General features: G+C 46.0%; 1 protein-coding gene across 1 annotated transcript; it reads right to left on the minus strand.

Moving 5' to 3' along the window:
- Positions 1-12,852: 12,852 nt before the first annotated feature.
- LOC307097405 (transmembrane epididymal protein 1A-like) lies at positions 12,853-13,926 on the minus strand (the record flags this gene model as incomplete). The annotated part of the gene is made up of 1 exon (XM_079767432.1): positions 12,853-13,926. The coding sequence occupies one exon, from the start codon at positions 13,924-13,926 to the stop codon at positions 13,042-13,044; it is 885 nt and encodes a 294-aa protein (XP_079623558.1). The 3' UTR covers positions 12,853-13,041.
- Positions 13,927-17,493: the final 3,567 nt, after the last annotated feature.

The following is a 17,493-nucleotide window of genomic DNA, read 5'->3' on the forward strand; positions in this document are numbered from 1 at the left end:
TTGTCACTAACTAAAGTCCCCTGTGGGATAAGAATGCTCTCTGCTCACATGGATAAGGTTAAGGAATGAAAAAAGCCACAGTGGACGTTTATTTTCAAAATCACTGACAATGGATACAAAGGTGTTGACAGTATTTGAAGCCCTTAAAAATGATTTCCGAGAAAATATAATTCCCTTTTCCAGTGTCATTGTATGCACCACAGATTGAGAGCCTCAGCTACAATTTGTTGGCCATTTAAAAGGTTTGTAGGCCATTTAAAAAAATTAGTACCAGATGTTTAGCACAATGCAAAGAAAAACATTTTGTGATAATTGTGTTATTATTATTTTTTAATTCCTTGCTGTTTTTCAGGATTTTCACTGTTACTGTGCTGTAGTCCCATGTGGTCCACCTTGAAGGCCTAATTTCTCTAAGATTTCTTGTATTCTCTTTCAATCCAGTCTCTAGTCTGCGTCATCCGATGAAACAAAAGAACTCTAGGCCACAGTAAAATAAACTCAATCATGTAAAATGTAGAATTGCATTTTTGTGATGTTATTTAAAAACTTTTCCAGAGTCAGTTCTGTGGGGCAGAGGCAGGAAGGTAGACTGAGCAGTGAGTGCCATGGGCAATGGAGGGGTGGTGCTGGGGTTGGGGGACACTGCACACTAGGAGGGGGAGGTGGTCATCAATTACTATCCATCTTCTATCAATTACTATCCAAGGTGCAGGCCTGCTGAGCAGCAGGAAGGTGGGCTCCTTCGTGGGTTTCAAAGGCCAAACAGTTATGCACTGCCTGCTGCATACCAGGTCCTGCACTAGGCGCTATATTCATGAAATCTCATCTAGTCCTCACAACAATCTTGGAGGATATTATTGCCCCTAGTTTATAGAGAGGAAGCTGAGGTTCACGAAGGATTTATCCCAACGAGTAGAATCAGAAGAACACAGTGAATTGTAAATATTTTTAAGTAAATAAATGAATGAAAACAAACTCCCCCCACTCCCCAAAAAGGCACAAAGGTAAATTTTTTGAAGCATGTTGTACACACTATCCATATATCCAACTGAGCAAGTTCCAGTTCAGTTACATCCAACCTGTCCTCTCCATCCCTGACTATCCCCCCAATACCGGCCCGCACTGGGGTCTCTACACACACATTCAATCAAGCACCCTCCATGCAATTGCAATTACGGAGATCCAAGCAACATACATCCTCTCTCTCCATCTGTTGAGTGTGTGTGTGTGTGTGTGTGTGTAGACCAAAATGATGACAATGGCTATCTTTCAAAGCATCATGAACTATGCACATCCCAAATATTATCTCTAATCACAGCACCCACTCTGTAGGGTAAGTGTTATTATCCTTTTAGTCTGCCTCAATTTGACTCAGCTTTGGGAACCAGGGCTGGTCAGGGACCTGAAGTGAATCTCATGGAATTAAAATATGCCTTTTCTTCTGGTTTATCATATATGGTCCTCAGGGTCTTTGTAAATACTAGAATGCCTGCCTTGAATGAGTATTGAAATGTCAAGTCAGGAGATGTGAGCTCTGAGATACTTCATCACTACCTTGTTCTATGTCATACAGAAGGAATTCATTCATCACTACTCTTAGAAACAAGGCCAATGCTGTTCTGATAATATTGTTCTTTCTTATATTTTCTTTTTTTGACAGCCTATAATTTGCTTAACATGCTAATTCTGTTTCTTTTAGGGTTATCTCTTATTTTTTTAACATATACAAATGAGCATGGTGTATTATTAACATATATCTTCACACAAATTTTTAACTGTTTTTTGTTTTTATTTTAAATTGTTTTTTAGAGAGAGAGGAGGGGAGAGGGAGAGAGAAAAACACCGATTGGCTGCCTCCTGCACACCCCCTACCAGGGATGGAGCCCAAAACCTGGGTATGTGCCCTGACCAGTGCTTAACACAAATTTTTTTAAAAAATTTCTTTATTGATTAAGGTATCACATATTTGTCCTCGTCCCCCCATTCCCATCCCACACCCCTCCCCACACATGCCCCCACCCCCCTGTTGTCCTTAACCGCTGGTTAGGCTCATATGCCTGCACACAAGTCCTTTGTTTGATCTCCCCCTTTACCCCCACCCTTCCCTACCCCCCCCCCCCCCCCCGAGGCCCGACAGTCTGATCCATGCCTCCTTGTTTCTGGGTCTGTTCTTGTTCATCAGTCTATGTTATTCATTATTTCCCCTAGATGAGTGAGATCATGTGCTATTAGAAATACACTTATAAGAACCTAAAATGAGACAAGCAATAATGGTTATGGTGACAGGCAAATGAATCAGTGTGTAGTGAGTTTCTTTCTGGGCCAACAGTTCTTTTGAGACCCAATTTCAATGTCCAACAGTTCCTTATGTGTACATGTCAGCACTGACATTTCAGTTCTGGATGGTGGACAAATGGTGGTAATGCAGGTCCGACTCTGTCCGGTTTGGTCCTGGGCAATCTGCAGTGATGCACAGCTGCTAACTGCTAGTATGGGAAGGCCACATCAGCGTTTTCCGTCTCTGGACTGCTTCTCTTCTGTCTTCATGGCTGGAGTAGTCCTGTCGATTCCTCTCTTGCTGGAATCCACATGGTCTCAGAGTTGTTTTCAACTTAACACAAATTTTAATTCTGATGTTAACTGGAACCTCTCTATTTAATTCTTCTGTATTTATTGTAAGGAAACACTTTCAATATTCTTATTTTTAAATCCAAATGACTTACATAAGGCGGTGGAACCATCTGATCCTATTATGTATTCTAGTTTAGTTATGCTGGAACATTTACACATGGAAATGTCTGTCATTTTATTATCAACCATTTTTATCTCTCCTTTTTATTTCAGCTAGGATATAAAAAAGAGAAACGCAGTCCCTGACACCCGAGAGCCGGCCTGGCACTCACCGCTTGGCACAGTGTTCTCCTGTTGCAACATAAACAATTTCCCTGAACACCACTAAGAGGCAAGGCTACTCTGTGATCCTGATGAATCTAGATAAAGACAAGAACACTCTATGATCATGTCTGAACACAGACAAAATGTGAATATGGACTAAAGCACAGAATTGACTAAACATTTGCCCCATCTTGGCCAATACAAGTGACTGCTGCTCCTTTACAACACTAGCTTTAGCCTTGCTCTAGTCTGCCCTTCTGGGTTACATTTATTAGAATACCCATTTATAGAACAACTAGAGGCCTGGTGCATGAAATTTGTGCACTGGAGGGGGGGGAGGGAAGGTGGTTGTCCCTCAGCCCAGCCTGCATCCTCTCCAATCTGGACCACTTGGGGGATAACCGGTAGTCAGACATCCCTCTCACAATCTGGGACTGCTGGCTCCCAACCACTTGCCTGCCTGCCTGCCTGATTGCCCCTAACCGCTTCTGCCTGCCAGCCTGATCACCCCCTAACCACTCCCCTGCCAGCCTGATCGATGCCTAATTGCTTTCCCGCTGGCCCGATTGCCCCCAACTGCCCTCCCCTGATGACCCAATCACCCTCAACTGCCCTCCCCTGATGACCCAATCGCCCTCAACTGCCCTCCCCTGCTGGCCCGGTTGCCCCCAACTGCCCTCCCCTGCCAGCCCAATTGCCCCCAACTGCCCTCCCCTGCCAGCCCAGTTGCTCCCAACTGCCCTCCCCTGCTGGTCCAGTCACCCCCAACTACCCTCCCCTGCAGGCCCAGTTGCCCCCAACTGCCCTCCCCTGCAGGCCTGGTTCCCCCCAACTGCCCTCCCCTGCAGGCCTGGTCCCCCACAACTGCCCTCACCTGCCGGCCTGGTCCCCCGCAACTACCCTCCCCTGCCGACCTCATCACCCCCAATTGCCCTCCTCTTTGGCCATCTTGTGACCACATGGGGGTGGCCTGATTGCCCACAACTGCCCTTCCCTGCTGGCCATCTTGTGACCACATGGAGGTGGCCATCTTGTGCAAGGATGTGATGGTCAATTTGCATATTACCTCTTTATTATATAGGATTCCCACCTCTTGACAGCATCCATTCGAAAGCTAAGCACCACTTCCATAAACCCTCCCAAAAGTCACCTAACACAAACTTAAATCCCAAAGTCCTTCCTATCACCTTTCTCCCAGTGCATGTTCTCCCTCTTTGCAATGAGTAATGCATTCAACTTGTTCAACCACAGTGTTCCTGAGGGTCTTTGGCTGGGAGGCATCAACAACTATTATAGTGATATCTATTTCTGTATCTATATATAGTTCATGCAATTGTGTATATGGGTAGATTATGTTACCTATAAATTTTATTTCAAGATAGTAAAGGGGCTTTGCAAAGTATTTATTATAGAAAGTGGTTATTGAGTTTGGTAGAACTTGGTAGTTTTAGTTTTGATAGAAATTTTCTGAACTTGACCCTGTGCACAGGTAAATCATGGTGTGTTGTTTTGCCTGCATGTAACCCTGTGTGTGAATGTGGGCCTTGCATGGGGTGCCACATAAATGAGCAGGTAATGTCAAATGACACACACACACAAAATTGTCCTCAAACCAAGCACAGCGCAAATCATTCTGCTTTGCAAATAATGACTGGCCTGGGCGTGCTAGGCGTCAGTCTTGTCCTTCAGTGCTCTGGATTTGATCCCTTTTGTCGTTGTTTTACATGTCCCCATTAATTGGGCATTTTGGACACTACTGTCTGGGCATTAAACCTTGCTATTCCCATGTAGGACCTTCATATATCCCTACCATTTGCCGTTCAGATGTGAGCTTTTCCTTCTGACTGATGGTCGCCACATGAGGCATCTCACCGTCCTGCCAAGAACTGAGTGTTAAACAAAGGGCAAAAGCGTTGTTATGACCTCGTGAAATGAAACTGCCCCTCTTTCTAACGTTACAAAAATTAGCTGCTAAAAAAGGAGAGGGGCATTTAGAAAATTCTGAGAAGCTCCAGTGATTAAGATGAATGATGTTTTATGAATGAAAAAAAAAAAAAATACTGCTTAGGTAGGCATACCCTCCCTGAGTGAGCACCTGCTGGCTCCTTCCGTGCATGCTGGAGAGCAATTCGTCAAAGAAATCTTGCTTTTAATAGTGTGTGGGAGGAGGTGGTTTAGATTACTTATGGCTAAACATCAATAAATGATCTTACAAGTTCATTATTTTGTCTCCAACGACCTCCCACCCCAGGTCTGTGAGGGCCAGGATCAGTGCCTTGTTCACGGATTTCTCCCAAGTGCCTAGAAGGCGCTAGAGACAGAGTTATTGCATGAATGACTGACTGGATGAATCCATCCATCCATGATTCATCCATCTCCTCCTCATCTCAGTTGTGTGAACTTCTGAATACCAAGGGTGCCGCCCTCACCCCAGCGGTGGTGGGACAAGGACACACAACGGCACAGGGGCCTCATCCTGAGCACCCACGCGGGACACTTATTTCCAGGCTCAAGTTCAGCCTCCCGAATCTGCTGTTGTGCACGAGAGACGCCGAGGACAGAGGCGACTTATGAAGGGCGGGTCCCCCACTTCCTCCGGGCCCTCTTCCAGGCCGCGGGGAGGGCCGCCCAGGGCGTGGGCGCAAACAGAAGGTGCTGTGAAATCCAAGGGCCCTGGCCGCGCCCCTGCAGCCCCTTGACCTGGGCAGAGGTGGGCTCTCCGCTGATTGATTTCACGACCTCCGCCCCAGCCCCCGCAAAGGGAGAGAACAGCCTGCAGGGGTTTGGGGCCCCGGCACCCCCGCCGTTCTCAGGCCAGAGACCCTGAAACAAGAGCGTGGCCTGGAGTCAGGCGGCCGCAGCCAGGCACAGCCTGATAGGGCCGGGCTCCTCGCATAGTCTCACAGCTTTGCAGCTCGTGCTGTACCCTGGGCGCACTTTTGATTTAGATGTGCTGTTGTTGTGAATCCTCACCTGGGGATATTTTCCCATGGATTTTTAGGGAAAGTGAAAGATAGAAATTTTAAGATAGTAAAGGGGCTTTGCAAATCACCCAATCACCCTCAACTGCCCTCCCCTGCTGGCCCAGTCGCCCCCAACTGCCCTCCCCTGCAGTTGAGGGGGAGAGACACAGAGAGAAACACGATGTGAGAGAATGGGTCGCCTCCCCGCACGTGCCCCAACCAGGGCCGGGGATTGAGCCTGCAACCTTGACTGGAGTCCAACTCGAGACCCTTCAGCCCGTGGGCCACGCCCTACCCACTGAGCCAAACCGACTAGGGCTAAAGTTCATTTTAAAAATATCAAGCACGTTACTCACATTCTTTCTTTACATGGTAACACAATCAGAAGTACAAAAAAAAAAAAAAAAAAAAAAAAAAAGTCGGGTTTCTGCCCACCCTAGTCTCCCAGTTTCTAGCTCCTAGAGTCTTTCCTGGGACACAGGACGGATGGGTTGATTCGCAGGACAGGAGGGTGCTGCCGCAGGAGAGCGCTCGGCGCACTCAGCCTCTCACCGACTGGTTCTTGGGAGCTGCGTCCCTGGAGACCGGTGGGCTCCCGGGGTGTGTGAGTGGGGGGTGGAGGGGAGGTGGGGGGATCGAGGGTGTGTGCACAGGTCAGGGAGAAGGACGTTCTCCAGGTTGAGCCTGGCTCTGCTCAGTATCTTCCAAGAATTGCAAAGTGGAGAAGAAAGCAGCCTCATTACCAAGGACACCATAGGCAGCGAGGAAGGGAGATGGGTGATCTCCGGATTCAGCGGGGTGACAGAAGGCGGCCCAGAGCTGTAGGTGGTTGTGGGGGAGGGGTGAGAAACAGAGAGGAGGAAGAGGAGCAGGAGGAGGGAGAGGGAGGAGGTGTCCTAAGAGGGAAAGAAGGAGGAGGGGGGAGGGGAGGGGAGAGAGAGAGACAGATTGTGAGAGGGAGACTTGTGTGTGGGGACTTGGAGGGATACCTGGGGGAGGCTTTAAGAGTGGGAGGATCTTGAGATAGGGATCACTGTCCTTCCTGTGGTCCCTTTTGTACTCACAGGCCAGTGAAGATGAGGAAGTTTGATTTGTTTCCACCTGCAGTATGGTAGGCACCCAATAACCGGGACTGTGGAACTGGGCAGCTACCTATCTAAAGTACACACATCGAACTAGAACAATGCTCATGGTAGTCCTCAAATGAACTTCCCTGGTCCACTCTACTGAGATAGTGGAAAACCCTTCGCCGATTCAGGGGGGAGCCTGAGTCCTGAGCACGTTCATGTCTTCCTATTCTTTCACCATCCAGCTTTACATCATGACTGGTACCAACACAGGCACTTCCTTCAGGCAGCAACGTGATGGAGCAATGCAGGACCAGTTCCACTCGTCTTGGGAAAGTCAGTTCCCTCCCAGTGTGCTGGGGGCCATCCTTCACTGGGAGGGGAAGGGAAAGAAGGAGGAATCGTGAATTAGAAACAAAGCTTTGTGTCTGGCCTACTCCCTTTCTTGGTACCTTAGCAATATTTGGTTTCTGTGTTACTATGACTTCCTGGTTTTCCTCCTACCTCCCTGGCCGCTCTTTCATGGTCTGCTTGACACGTGCCTCTCTCCCTTTTCTCAGTTAAACGTGGTACCTATACCCTCTCCCTGGGTGAGCTCATCCATCCCTGAGGGACCAGAAATGGATTTGATGACCATTTGTGACTCCTAGATTTCCCTCTCTACCCATCCCTTTCTCTTGAGCCCCAGACTTGTACAGCCACCTACTTCCACAACAACACCTCAAACTTTCTATCTCCACCCAGAATTCATCTCTTCTCCTCCAGCCTGTGTCCTGGTTTTCGTTTTCTCAGTGATTGCATTTACTTTTCTCCTCAGCTGCCCAAGCTCCTTGGCCCCTTTCTCAGCCTACCGACCTTCAGCTATGCCATTCTGGTCAGGAACCACTAAATCAGCTCTCCAATCCATGCACTTTTCTTCTCGTCCAGCCACCATCACCTGCTAGTTTCCTAACTTGTCTCCCTGCTTCCAGGTTTGCCCTCCTCCAGGCCTGAGTGATGTTTCCAAAATGGGCATTCGATCATTATAGCTGGCTTCGGCGTAAACACAAAATTCCTTCCTGTGGCTTAGAAGGAATCTGACCTTTGTCTGCTTTTCCACCTTCATGTGTCACCATTCCAGGCTCAAACACTGAGGTCCAACTATCCTATTTCGTTCACTTCCTTCCATGGTTATGCTGTGACTGAGGGACGTTCCCGTGGTCCTTTCTTCTCTCCCCAATATTTCCTCCACCCTTCTTCCTCTGGCTATACTGATCCTTTAGATCCCCATGGAGATGATAAATAGGATAAGGGTTTCAAGGTCTGGGTGGTTCTTCTTAAATACTATTCTTGCTAAATATTAGAATGTAGCCCAATATTTTGCACACGTAGCTGTAACTTGATGAAGGAAATCCAATAGGATAAGATTAGCCAACTGCCAAGAAGAAATCAACATGTAATTAACCAAATAGTGTATATACGTAATGTCTAAGCCTCCCTGGGAGAGACAGAGCTTTTGGATGTAAATAAAACTACCTAATGACAACCATGTCTGGTCCTTGAATAGAACACCCCAAGCAGGGAACCCCTTGAATTTGGTAACAGAGACATCTTTATTCTAGGAAGTGTTTCTGGATTCCAAGTCCAGCTTAGCTGCCTCTTCTTACAGCTCTTTTCAGACTGTAGTTGGCTTGCTGTTTGTTTATCTTTCTTTTCCCGTTGAACAATAATCAGCTTGAAGACAGGGACCCTGGCATCTGGGTCACTTCATTGCTCTCAGGGACTGGAATGGAGTCTGGAACATAGTAGATAATAAATATTGAGTAACAGCCTGCATAAAAAAAAAATTGAACATGTAGAAATAAATAAAGACCAACCAAAGGACACAAGCAAGGGCTATCTATTCAGAGTATAACAAGGGAGTCAACCTCCATCATTTGCTTTTTGGCAAAGATTCAAGGCAGGCAGGGGAGTGGAAAAGCTGCATAGTGGAAAGAAGAGAAGGCATCAAGTATGCCCTGATTGAAGCCATTAATATGGGGAAGCTGTAGGCTGGCTAACTAGAAGTGGATTAGCCCATGGGATTGGTTAGGGGTGCATAATTAGCTTTCTTTGATTGGTCCTAAGTTGGAAGAACGGACAAAAATTAGGGAAGCTGTTAGTTATTAACTGAGTCCTGTCCGTTTGGAGCCAACTGTTACAGGGACTATTGCTTGGCTTCCTGGACTGGTTGCCTGAGATAGCTATCTAACTCTACAAGTCTGACTTGTAGATAGTAGGCTGGCTTCCTGGGCTGGTTGCTACAGATTTTGGGTCAGAGTTTTATTTTTATATAAGGTCTGGTCATTGCCCATTTGTATATTCAGTCTCTTAAACTAATATTTATTAGCATCTACTGTACACCGTACTTTGTATTGTGTTGTATATGTAGTGCCTCATTTACTTTTAATCATACCTCTGTAGGGTAGGTATTACCGTTTCTCCTTAACCCTTGACCACTTCCTCCTTCAAAACTCATGCTATTTACATTTTCTGTCTTCTATCTCTTCTTGATGCCTTCGGTTGTCTCCTGACCTCACTCCTCACCCAAATTCACTAAGGATAGGGTTTCTGATGTTCTCTTCCAGCCCAAGGTTGCCATCTTCTCAGATATGCCATTACCCTTACTCACTTCCTTCCCACAATGCTAGATTCCTAGTTCTGGATTTCTTCATCTCCAAACCTCTTTAGTCACCCATACCTTAACCATCAAGCATATCAGTCATCATTACCAGGAAAAGTCTCATCTCTGATAGAGAAATCCTATCATCTATTATGTGATTAAAATAATATCCTACCCTTATAGTTCTTCTGGGAAGTAATTAATTTTGGGTAAGGGCATTATGGTAGATTTCAAAATACTTTTTAGTATTTTTCTAAGATATCTGAAATGTATTACATGAATAATACTCCCAAATCCTCTTAAGTATTATTTTTTTTAATCTTTAAAAATTAGTGTCATCTACCTGCCTACCCATCACTCTATCTCTCTCCTAGAAGGAACAGGAAGGGAAAGAAGTCCATGTAACATTATACAGTCACCGTTACAATGCAATCGGAATCTATAATGATGAAGCTTCTTTAAAATGAAGTTACTATAATTATTTTGAAAGATCTCCAAAAGTCACGACAAACACAATTGACATAAATCATGTTTGAGTGGCCATGTTCCAATATGCTGAGTATGATGGTTAATTTTATGTCTTAACTTGGCTAGGCCATGGTACCCAGTTGCTTGGTCAAGCATCAGGTTAGATGTTGCTGTGAAGGTATTTTTAAAGATGTGATTAACATTTAAATCAGTAGACGTTGATTAAGTAGATTACCCTCCATAATGGAGGTAGGCCTCATTCAATCAGTTGGAGGCCTTAAAAGAAAAGACTGCGGTGCCTTGAGGAAAAAGGAATTCTGCTTCCAGACTGCCTTTAGACTCAAGGTGGCAGCTTCAACTCTTCCCTGGGTCTCCGGCCTATTGGCCTGCCCTACAGATTCAGATTTTGGACTTGTTAGCCCTCACAATCTCATGAACCAATTCCTTAAAATTTCTGCTTATTCACATCCTATTGGTTCTGTTTCTCTGGAGAACCTTGACTAATACACTGGGCAAGGACCATAGGTGCAGGACAAAATTCCCACACACAGCACAAATGATCAACAGGATCCACCTCTGTAAATCACTTCCTCTTGCCTCCAGCTATTAGTCTTCTACACTTCTAACTCCTCCTCATTAAATCTGTCCTCACATCTGATAACACTCATTTACGGTGGTTGACTCAGAGATTATACTTAAGTTTAGTAGGTGGTTTCAGCCAGAACATGGTGTCATTATTAGCATTTTAAGTTTCTTGTTTCCAAGTTGAAGAAGGAAGAGTCTTAACATTATCCTTGAATAAAGAATGTTCCACTAATAGGCTAAGAGATTTATTTATCATAAGGCATCCTTTTCTTGTAATATAATTTTATTGGTTTCAAAGAGGAGAGGAGACAGAGACAGAAATAGGAATATCAAAATGATGAGAGAGAATCATTGATTGGCTGCCTCCTGCATGCCCCCAACAGGGATCAAGCCCGCCATCCCGGCATGTGCCCTGACAGGAATCCAACTGTGACTTCCTGGTTCATAGGTCGATGTTCAACGATTGAGCCACACTAGCCGGGCGTCCTGAAAGTAAATGTGTCTTAATCCTTCAGGGTGGGGCATGGCAGGTTTTATGCAATCTTAAATTTATACAATTTGAGGTCCTTAATTAGAAAAAGGAATACAGAAATATCTCACTTTTGCAATTTTCAGTAATATGTGATCATATGAATGCCTTGTGATGGCTCCTCCCAGGGCTTTGGACAGAAGATGTAAAGTGAGGGGCTCTGAAGCTCAAGTTTTATCTGGCTTCAGGGTCAATCTGGCTTTGCTTCTGGGGTTTTAAGGGCAGGGACCGAAAGGAGGGTGTTGACCTCTCCTTGGTGTGGTTTCTGCTTTGCTGGGGAGGGAAGCTGAGGCTGGCTGGGTTCCAACTGCTGGAGGAAGATACGTTTATCTTCCTCTAGATCCAGAGTGTCCCTCTCCTCTAAGCCCTGACACTGGGTGTTGTCAGATCCTTGCCCCATTTCCATCCCTTCTCTTTCTCTGCCCCAACCCCTTGTCCCAGAGTTTCCAGGCTCTTGCACACTGTTTCTTTAGGGAGTGTCCAGTGACATTGTAGATGACAGCATGCAGCCCTGCAAATGCAAACGCCTCTCTATATTTCCTGAAGCTGCTCAGTCTCTGAGGACAGCATTTCCGACTGCAGGGGAGGTGGTGGATGCAGCTGCTTCCTGCGTGGGCACTTTTCTCTAGGTCTTTTCTCCGCAGCTATGGACAGCATCTCCTCCCTTCCTCCTGCCTCTTCAGACTTCCGAGTGCTGGTTTATCCATCTGACAGAAGCACACGCATGCTATTTGAAGCACTGGCTTTCTAATTGTAGCCAGAGACAAGTATTTTTATATAGTTTGCTTTCCTGTATTTCACTGAGTATATGATTTACCGGCACCCCCTGTCCTCATTCTGGGAGAAGCTCCACTGAATGAAAATTTCTGCAAATTCCAGGGCGCTGACATTCTCAGGGTCTCTCTCAGCTCAGAGTTCCTGCATCTTCAGAACCACTGGGCTCATCGGCACCCACATTTCATGGCAATTCTTTCCCTTCTGTTCCCACCAACTGAAATCTGGGCGTTTTCTTTTATCTTACCCTAGAATCACTCACGCAAGACACATAGGTATCATAGACTTTACTGAACAAGTTGGAACAATGGAGTTTTTTTTTATATTAGAGCAAAAACCAAACAAGTTAAAATTATGTAAATATCATTCTCATTTCTCACAACCACTTTTGGGAATTTCTCTCTTGCCTCCTTTCTCCCCAGACATGAGCCTCTGCTAAATTGGTTGCTACCCCTTCCCCCTCATCCCTTAGTCCCTTAGAAGGTAGAAGTAGCCCCATTTAGTTGAGATTAAACAAAACAACAACAGCACAAGTTCTTCATCCTGCTACACATAGTGTGAATAAAAAACAGAGAAAAATGAAGAAAACAGAAGACCTCACCATTCTGCAAAAATGGACCCCTCTCTGTCACACATTGCAGCCTTTCAGCTGTACACACACACACACACACACACACACACTCACACACACACACACACACACACACACACACTCACACACACTCACACACACACACACACACAGCCAGTCAGCCTTGCCTCAGATATCTGGAGAGAACTCTCTCTGAGCCCCCAGCAACACCCCACCTCCCTCTATTTCCTCATTTCATTTTCTCCTCTTGGATCCCAAAAGCTGTCAGAGAAAAGCACTGCTCCTTGTTCTCACTTCATGGAAGTCCACGGCCAGGAACCATCCTGAATAGGGAGACAGGGAAGAGGCAGGCCTGGAGAGGACAGGGAAGCACTCCTAGGAGCTGGAAGGTTTATTTAGGAACAAGGAAGATGAGTCCTGTGATGGAGAGCCACATTGTAGACCCCAGGGCATTTCCGTGCTGTGCACACAATGGGCATCTCCAACACTTTCATGACAAAAGGCCAGCACAAAGACGGGTCCTAAGCCTAGACACCGCCATCTTGCTGCTCGGCCCCTGCCCTGAGTTTCTCCAGCTCGTCACTGCTGTAGCCTGTGGGGCATGGCTGGTATTTGGCACCTGAGGCCTCTGTCCAGGAGGAGCAGTGATGATGCCAGAGGCTGCAGATGCCATAGACAGTGGCCAGTATGGCTGCCCCTAAGCCCAGGTGCCAGCAGAAGAAGATGGTGAGGAAAGCGAGGTCCTCGTGGTTTTCTGATCGCCAGGACTGCCCGGAGGGAGGGATGTACATCACCAGGCAGAGCTGCAGCATCCAGGTGCTCAACACCAGCCCCAACCAGGTCTTGAGCACCCAGAGTTGGGGCTGGTCCGGGACCCAGACCTCGATGGTGAGCACCAGGCTGACCAGGAAGGTGGGCACAATGAACAGGATGTGCACACGGATCTCCAGGGCGCTCTTGTTCTCAATGTGTGCCATCATCAGCAGTGCCAGGATGCAGAAGGCCAGGGCCTCGGCCGCCCGCTCCAGCTTCATACTCTGCCGTGCCTGGCACGACTGGCTCACAATGTCCACCACACCGCTGAGCATGAAGAACCCGTACATGGTGATATGATGCCAGTTGTTGGAGAACACGAACGGCCGCCGAGGGTCTTCCCAGTTTACTATCTTCATCCGGTTGACTCCTGGTGGGTAGAAGAACTCGGCCAAGATGCCAGCCAGGCTGATGACGACCTTCACCACTCCTTCCACAGGGACCGGCTTCCACCTGTGTCCCCTCTTCTCCTTCGGGGGCAGAGGGAGCTTGAGAAACCTCTGTCCCCGTAGCAGGGCCAAGGACACCAGCACTGAGTAGTAGAGTGAGAAGAAGAGGAAGCAAATCCCTGGCAACAGGTGTCCCGCGAGGGTCCCCATGGTCTCTGTGTATGTGTCAGGGCCAACAGGGTGAGAGCTGGCAGATGAGCAGCAACCTCACAGGGCTCTCCTCACAAGCAAGAGTGGCTGCTTCTGAGCGGTGGAGAGATCTCCCTGATCAGCCCCACCCCAGCCTCCCACACCTGGAAAAGCATGCCTCACCTCCTGTGTTGGAAGCACCTGCGTTCCTCCCAGGGTGGGTCTCTTTTAGAGACGTGGCGCTTCACCTCACTCTGTTCCTCACCTAGATGGGCAAGGCCTAGAATCGCCAGCTCTGCCCCTCCCTGCAGGCACTGCTTTACCCTTTCTCTTCCACCCTCCACCTCACCCCTCAACAGAGAGCCGGGAGGGAAAGGGTTAAGTTACTCCAGCAAAGAAGAGAGGTGGCCTACTCTCTTCTATGACTGTCTCTAGGTGCCAGGCACGTTGGATTTTTATTTTTATTTTCCATTTAAATCCCTCAACAACTCTATGAGGGAGTTATTGTTAAGCAAAACTTACAGATGACATCAAGGCTCAGAGGGGTGAAGAGTACCACAAGGTAAGACACCTAGCAGCTAGCACAGCAGAGCCAGGAAGAGGTCCCAGGTCTATTTATCTGTTTACAAAGTTCAGAGTTTGTGCGCGGCAAAATGACTGAGTCTCAGCTCCGACATTGCAAGTCTCATGATTATGGGCAAGTTACTTTGTCTTCTTGAGCCTCAGCTTCCTGATCTATAGAATGAGAACAATAATGACTTCAAAGGTCTGTTGTGAAGATTAAATAGAATAATGTATGCAGAGATACATATTAAATACTCAATAAATGGTAGTGATTATTAGTAATTATACTGTTGTTATTATTAACATTCCTTGCTAAATTCCTATAATGCTGAAGTTGTGCAAGTATTTATATGAATGATACTGAGGCAGGATTCATAAAGGAAAAAAAGTCAAAAGTTAATTATATTTAAAAATGATAAAGTTTTTTTAAAAATATATTTTTATTGATTTTAGAGAGGAAGGGAGAGGGAGAGAGATATAGAAACATCAATGATGAGAGAGAATCATTGATCAGCTGCCTCCTGCACGCCTCCCACTGGGGATTGAGCCTGCAACCCGGGCATGTGCCCTTGACTGGAATCGAACCTGGGACCCTTGAGTCAGCAAGTTGACGCTCCATCCACTGAGCCAAACCAGCTAGGGCTAAAAATGATAAAGTTATAATAATAATTATTTTTTTATTTCAGAGAGGAAGGGAGAGGGAGGGAGAGATAGAAACATCAATGACGAGAATCATTGATTGGCTGCCTCCTGCATGCCCCCTACTGGGGATCAAGCCAACAACCCAGGCACATGCTCTGACCAGAAATTGAACCATCACCTCCCAGTTCATAAGTTGATGTTCAACCATTGAGCCAGGCAAATTATAAAGTTTTTTAATGAACATAAATTTAACACCCCAATTAATAATTTATTTATTTGTATATTAAATTATTGTCAACAAATTTCAAAGGAAAAATAAACTGTAAAATTTTACCCCAGTGGGTTGTGAAGGCAGGATACCAACCCAATGGCCAGAGAGCAGAGCATTAAACCAAAGCGAATTATTCTCTATCCTTAAGATCTAATGACATTTGTCTTGCTAAGTTTTGAACTTGCTTTGGGACCATCACCCCTATCTTCCAATGTCTCCCTTCAGAACAGGAATATTTACCTGTGCCTGTCCCATGACTGTATTTGAAGCGCGTAACTTTTCTGGTTCCACAGGTTCACCACTGGGGAGTTTTGCCTCAGGATAAATTATACTTTGTATCTCACCCATACCTGATTTAGATATTTATTTTATTTTAAAAAATTACCTTTATTGTTGAAAATATTACAGATGTCCCCTTTTGTGTGTGTGTATGTGTGTGTGTGTATGTGTGTGTGTGTTGTTGTTGTTGTTTTCCCATTGACCCCCTCCACCCTGCACCCACCCCTCCCAAGCCTACACCACACCATTGTCTGTGCCCATGGGCTATGCATACATGCATATAAGTTCCCCAGTTAATCTCTCCCCAACACCACACCCTATCCCTGTGATTTAGATATTTAGATGAAACTAGATTTTAGAGTTGATGCTGCAATTGGTTGAGATTTTGGGATGCAATAGATATATTTTGCATATATTTATGATTTTCAGGGGATCCAGGAGCAGAATGTTATGGACTGAATGTGTCACCCCCCATATTCATATGTTGAAGCCATACCCTCCCAATGTGGTAGTAGATGGAGATGGGGCCTTTGGGAGGCAATTAAGTTTAGATGAGGTCATGAGGGTGGGGCTCCATGATGGGATTAATGCTATAAAAAGAGAAAGAGGAACCTGAACTCTCTCTGCCATGTGAGGAATAAGCAAGAAGGTGGTTGGTTGCCTGCAAGTTAGGAAGTAGATCTTTACCAGGAACTAAATTGACTAGCCTCTGGATTGTGGACTTCCCAGACTCCAGAACTAGAGAAATAAATATCTGCTGCTTAAACCACTCAGTCTGTGGTATTTTGTTATGGTAGCCTAAGCTGACTAATACATTGACCTATTGGTGGTATGGTATTACTTCCACACATTTGTGAATTTCTGGCTTTCTTTCTGTTATTGATTTCTAACTTCATCCCATTTAGTTGAAGATACTTTGTAGATATATTTCTTTTAAAATTATTGAGAATTGACTTGTGGCCTAACAGGGTCTATCCTGGAGAATGTCCTATGTGCACTTAAAAAATGTGTATTCTATTGTTGTTGGGTAGAGTGTCCATTTATGTGTGTTAGATTTAGTTGGTTTATTGTGTTGTTCAGTACTTTATTTCCTTACTTACCTTCTGTCTGGTTGTTCTATCCATTACTGAGAGTGGGGTATGGAAGTCTCCACCTATTTTTGTAGAACTTTCTTCCTTCAATTCTGTTCATTTTTACTTCATATATTTTGAGGGTTTGTTATTAGGTGCATAAATGTTTATAATTGTTATATTTTATTGCTGTATTGAACCTTTTATTAATATACTAGAGACCCGGTGCACGAAATTCATGCACCCGGGGGGGGGTGTCCTGCAGCCCAGCCTGCACCCTCTCCAATCTGGGACATCCCTCTCACAATCCAGGACTGCTGGCTCCCAACTGCTAGCCTGCCTGCCTGCCTGCCAGATTGCCCCTAACCGATTCTGCCTGCCAGCCTGACCACCCCCTAAACACTCCTCTGCCAGACCGATTGCCCCTAACTGCCCTCCCCTGCCGGCCTGGTCACTAACTGCCCTCTGCTGCTGGCCTGGTTGCCCCCAACTTCTCTCCCCTGATGGCCCAGTCACCCCTAACTGCCCTCCCCTACAGGCCTGATCGCCCACAACTGCCCTCCCCTGCTGGCCATCTTGTGGTGGCCATCTTGTGACCACATGGGGGCGGCCATCTTGTATGTTGGAGTGGTGGTCAATTTGCATATTACCTCTTTATTATATAGGATAATGTTCTTCTTTGCAGCTTGTAAACTTTTCTGATTTAGTCTATTTTGTTTGATATTACTAGTCACTCCTGTTCTCCTTCAGTTAGAATTTGCA

This window comes from Cnephaeus nilssonii (genome assembly GCF_951640355.1).
Source record: "Cnephaeus nilssonii genome assembly, chromosome: 3".
NCBI classification, from domain to species: Eukaryota; Metazoa; Chordata; class Mammalia; order Chiroptera; family Vespertilionidae; genus Cnephaeus; species Cnephaeus nilssonii.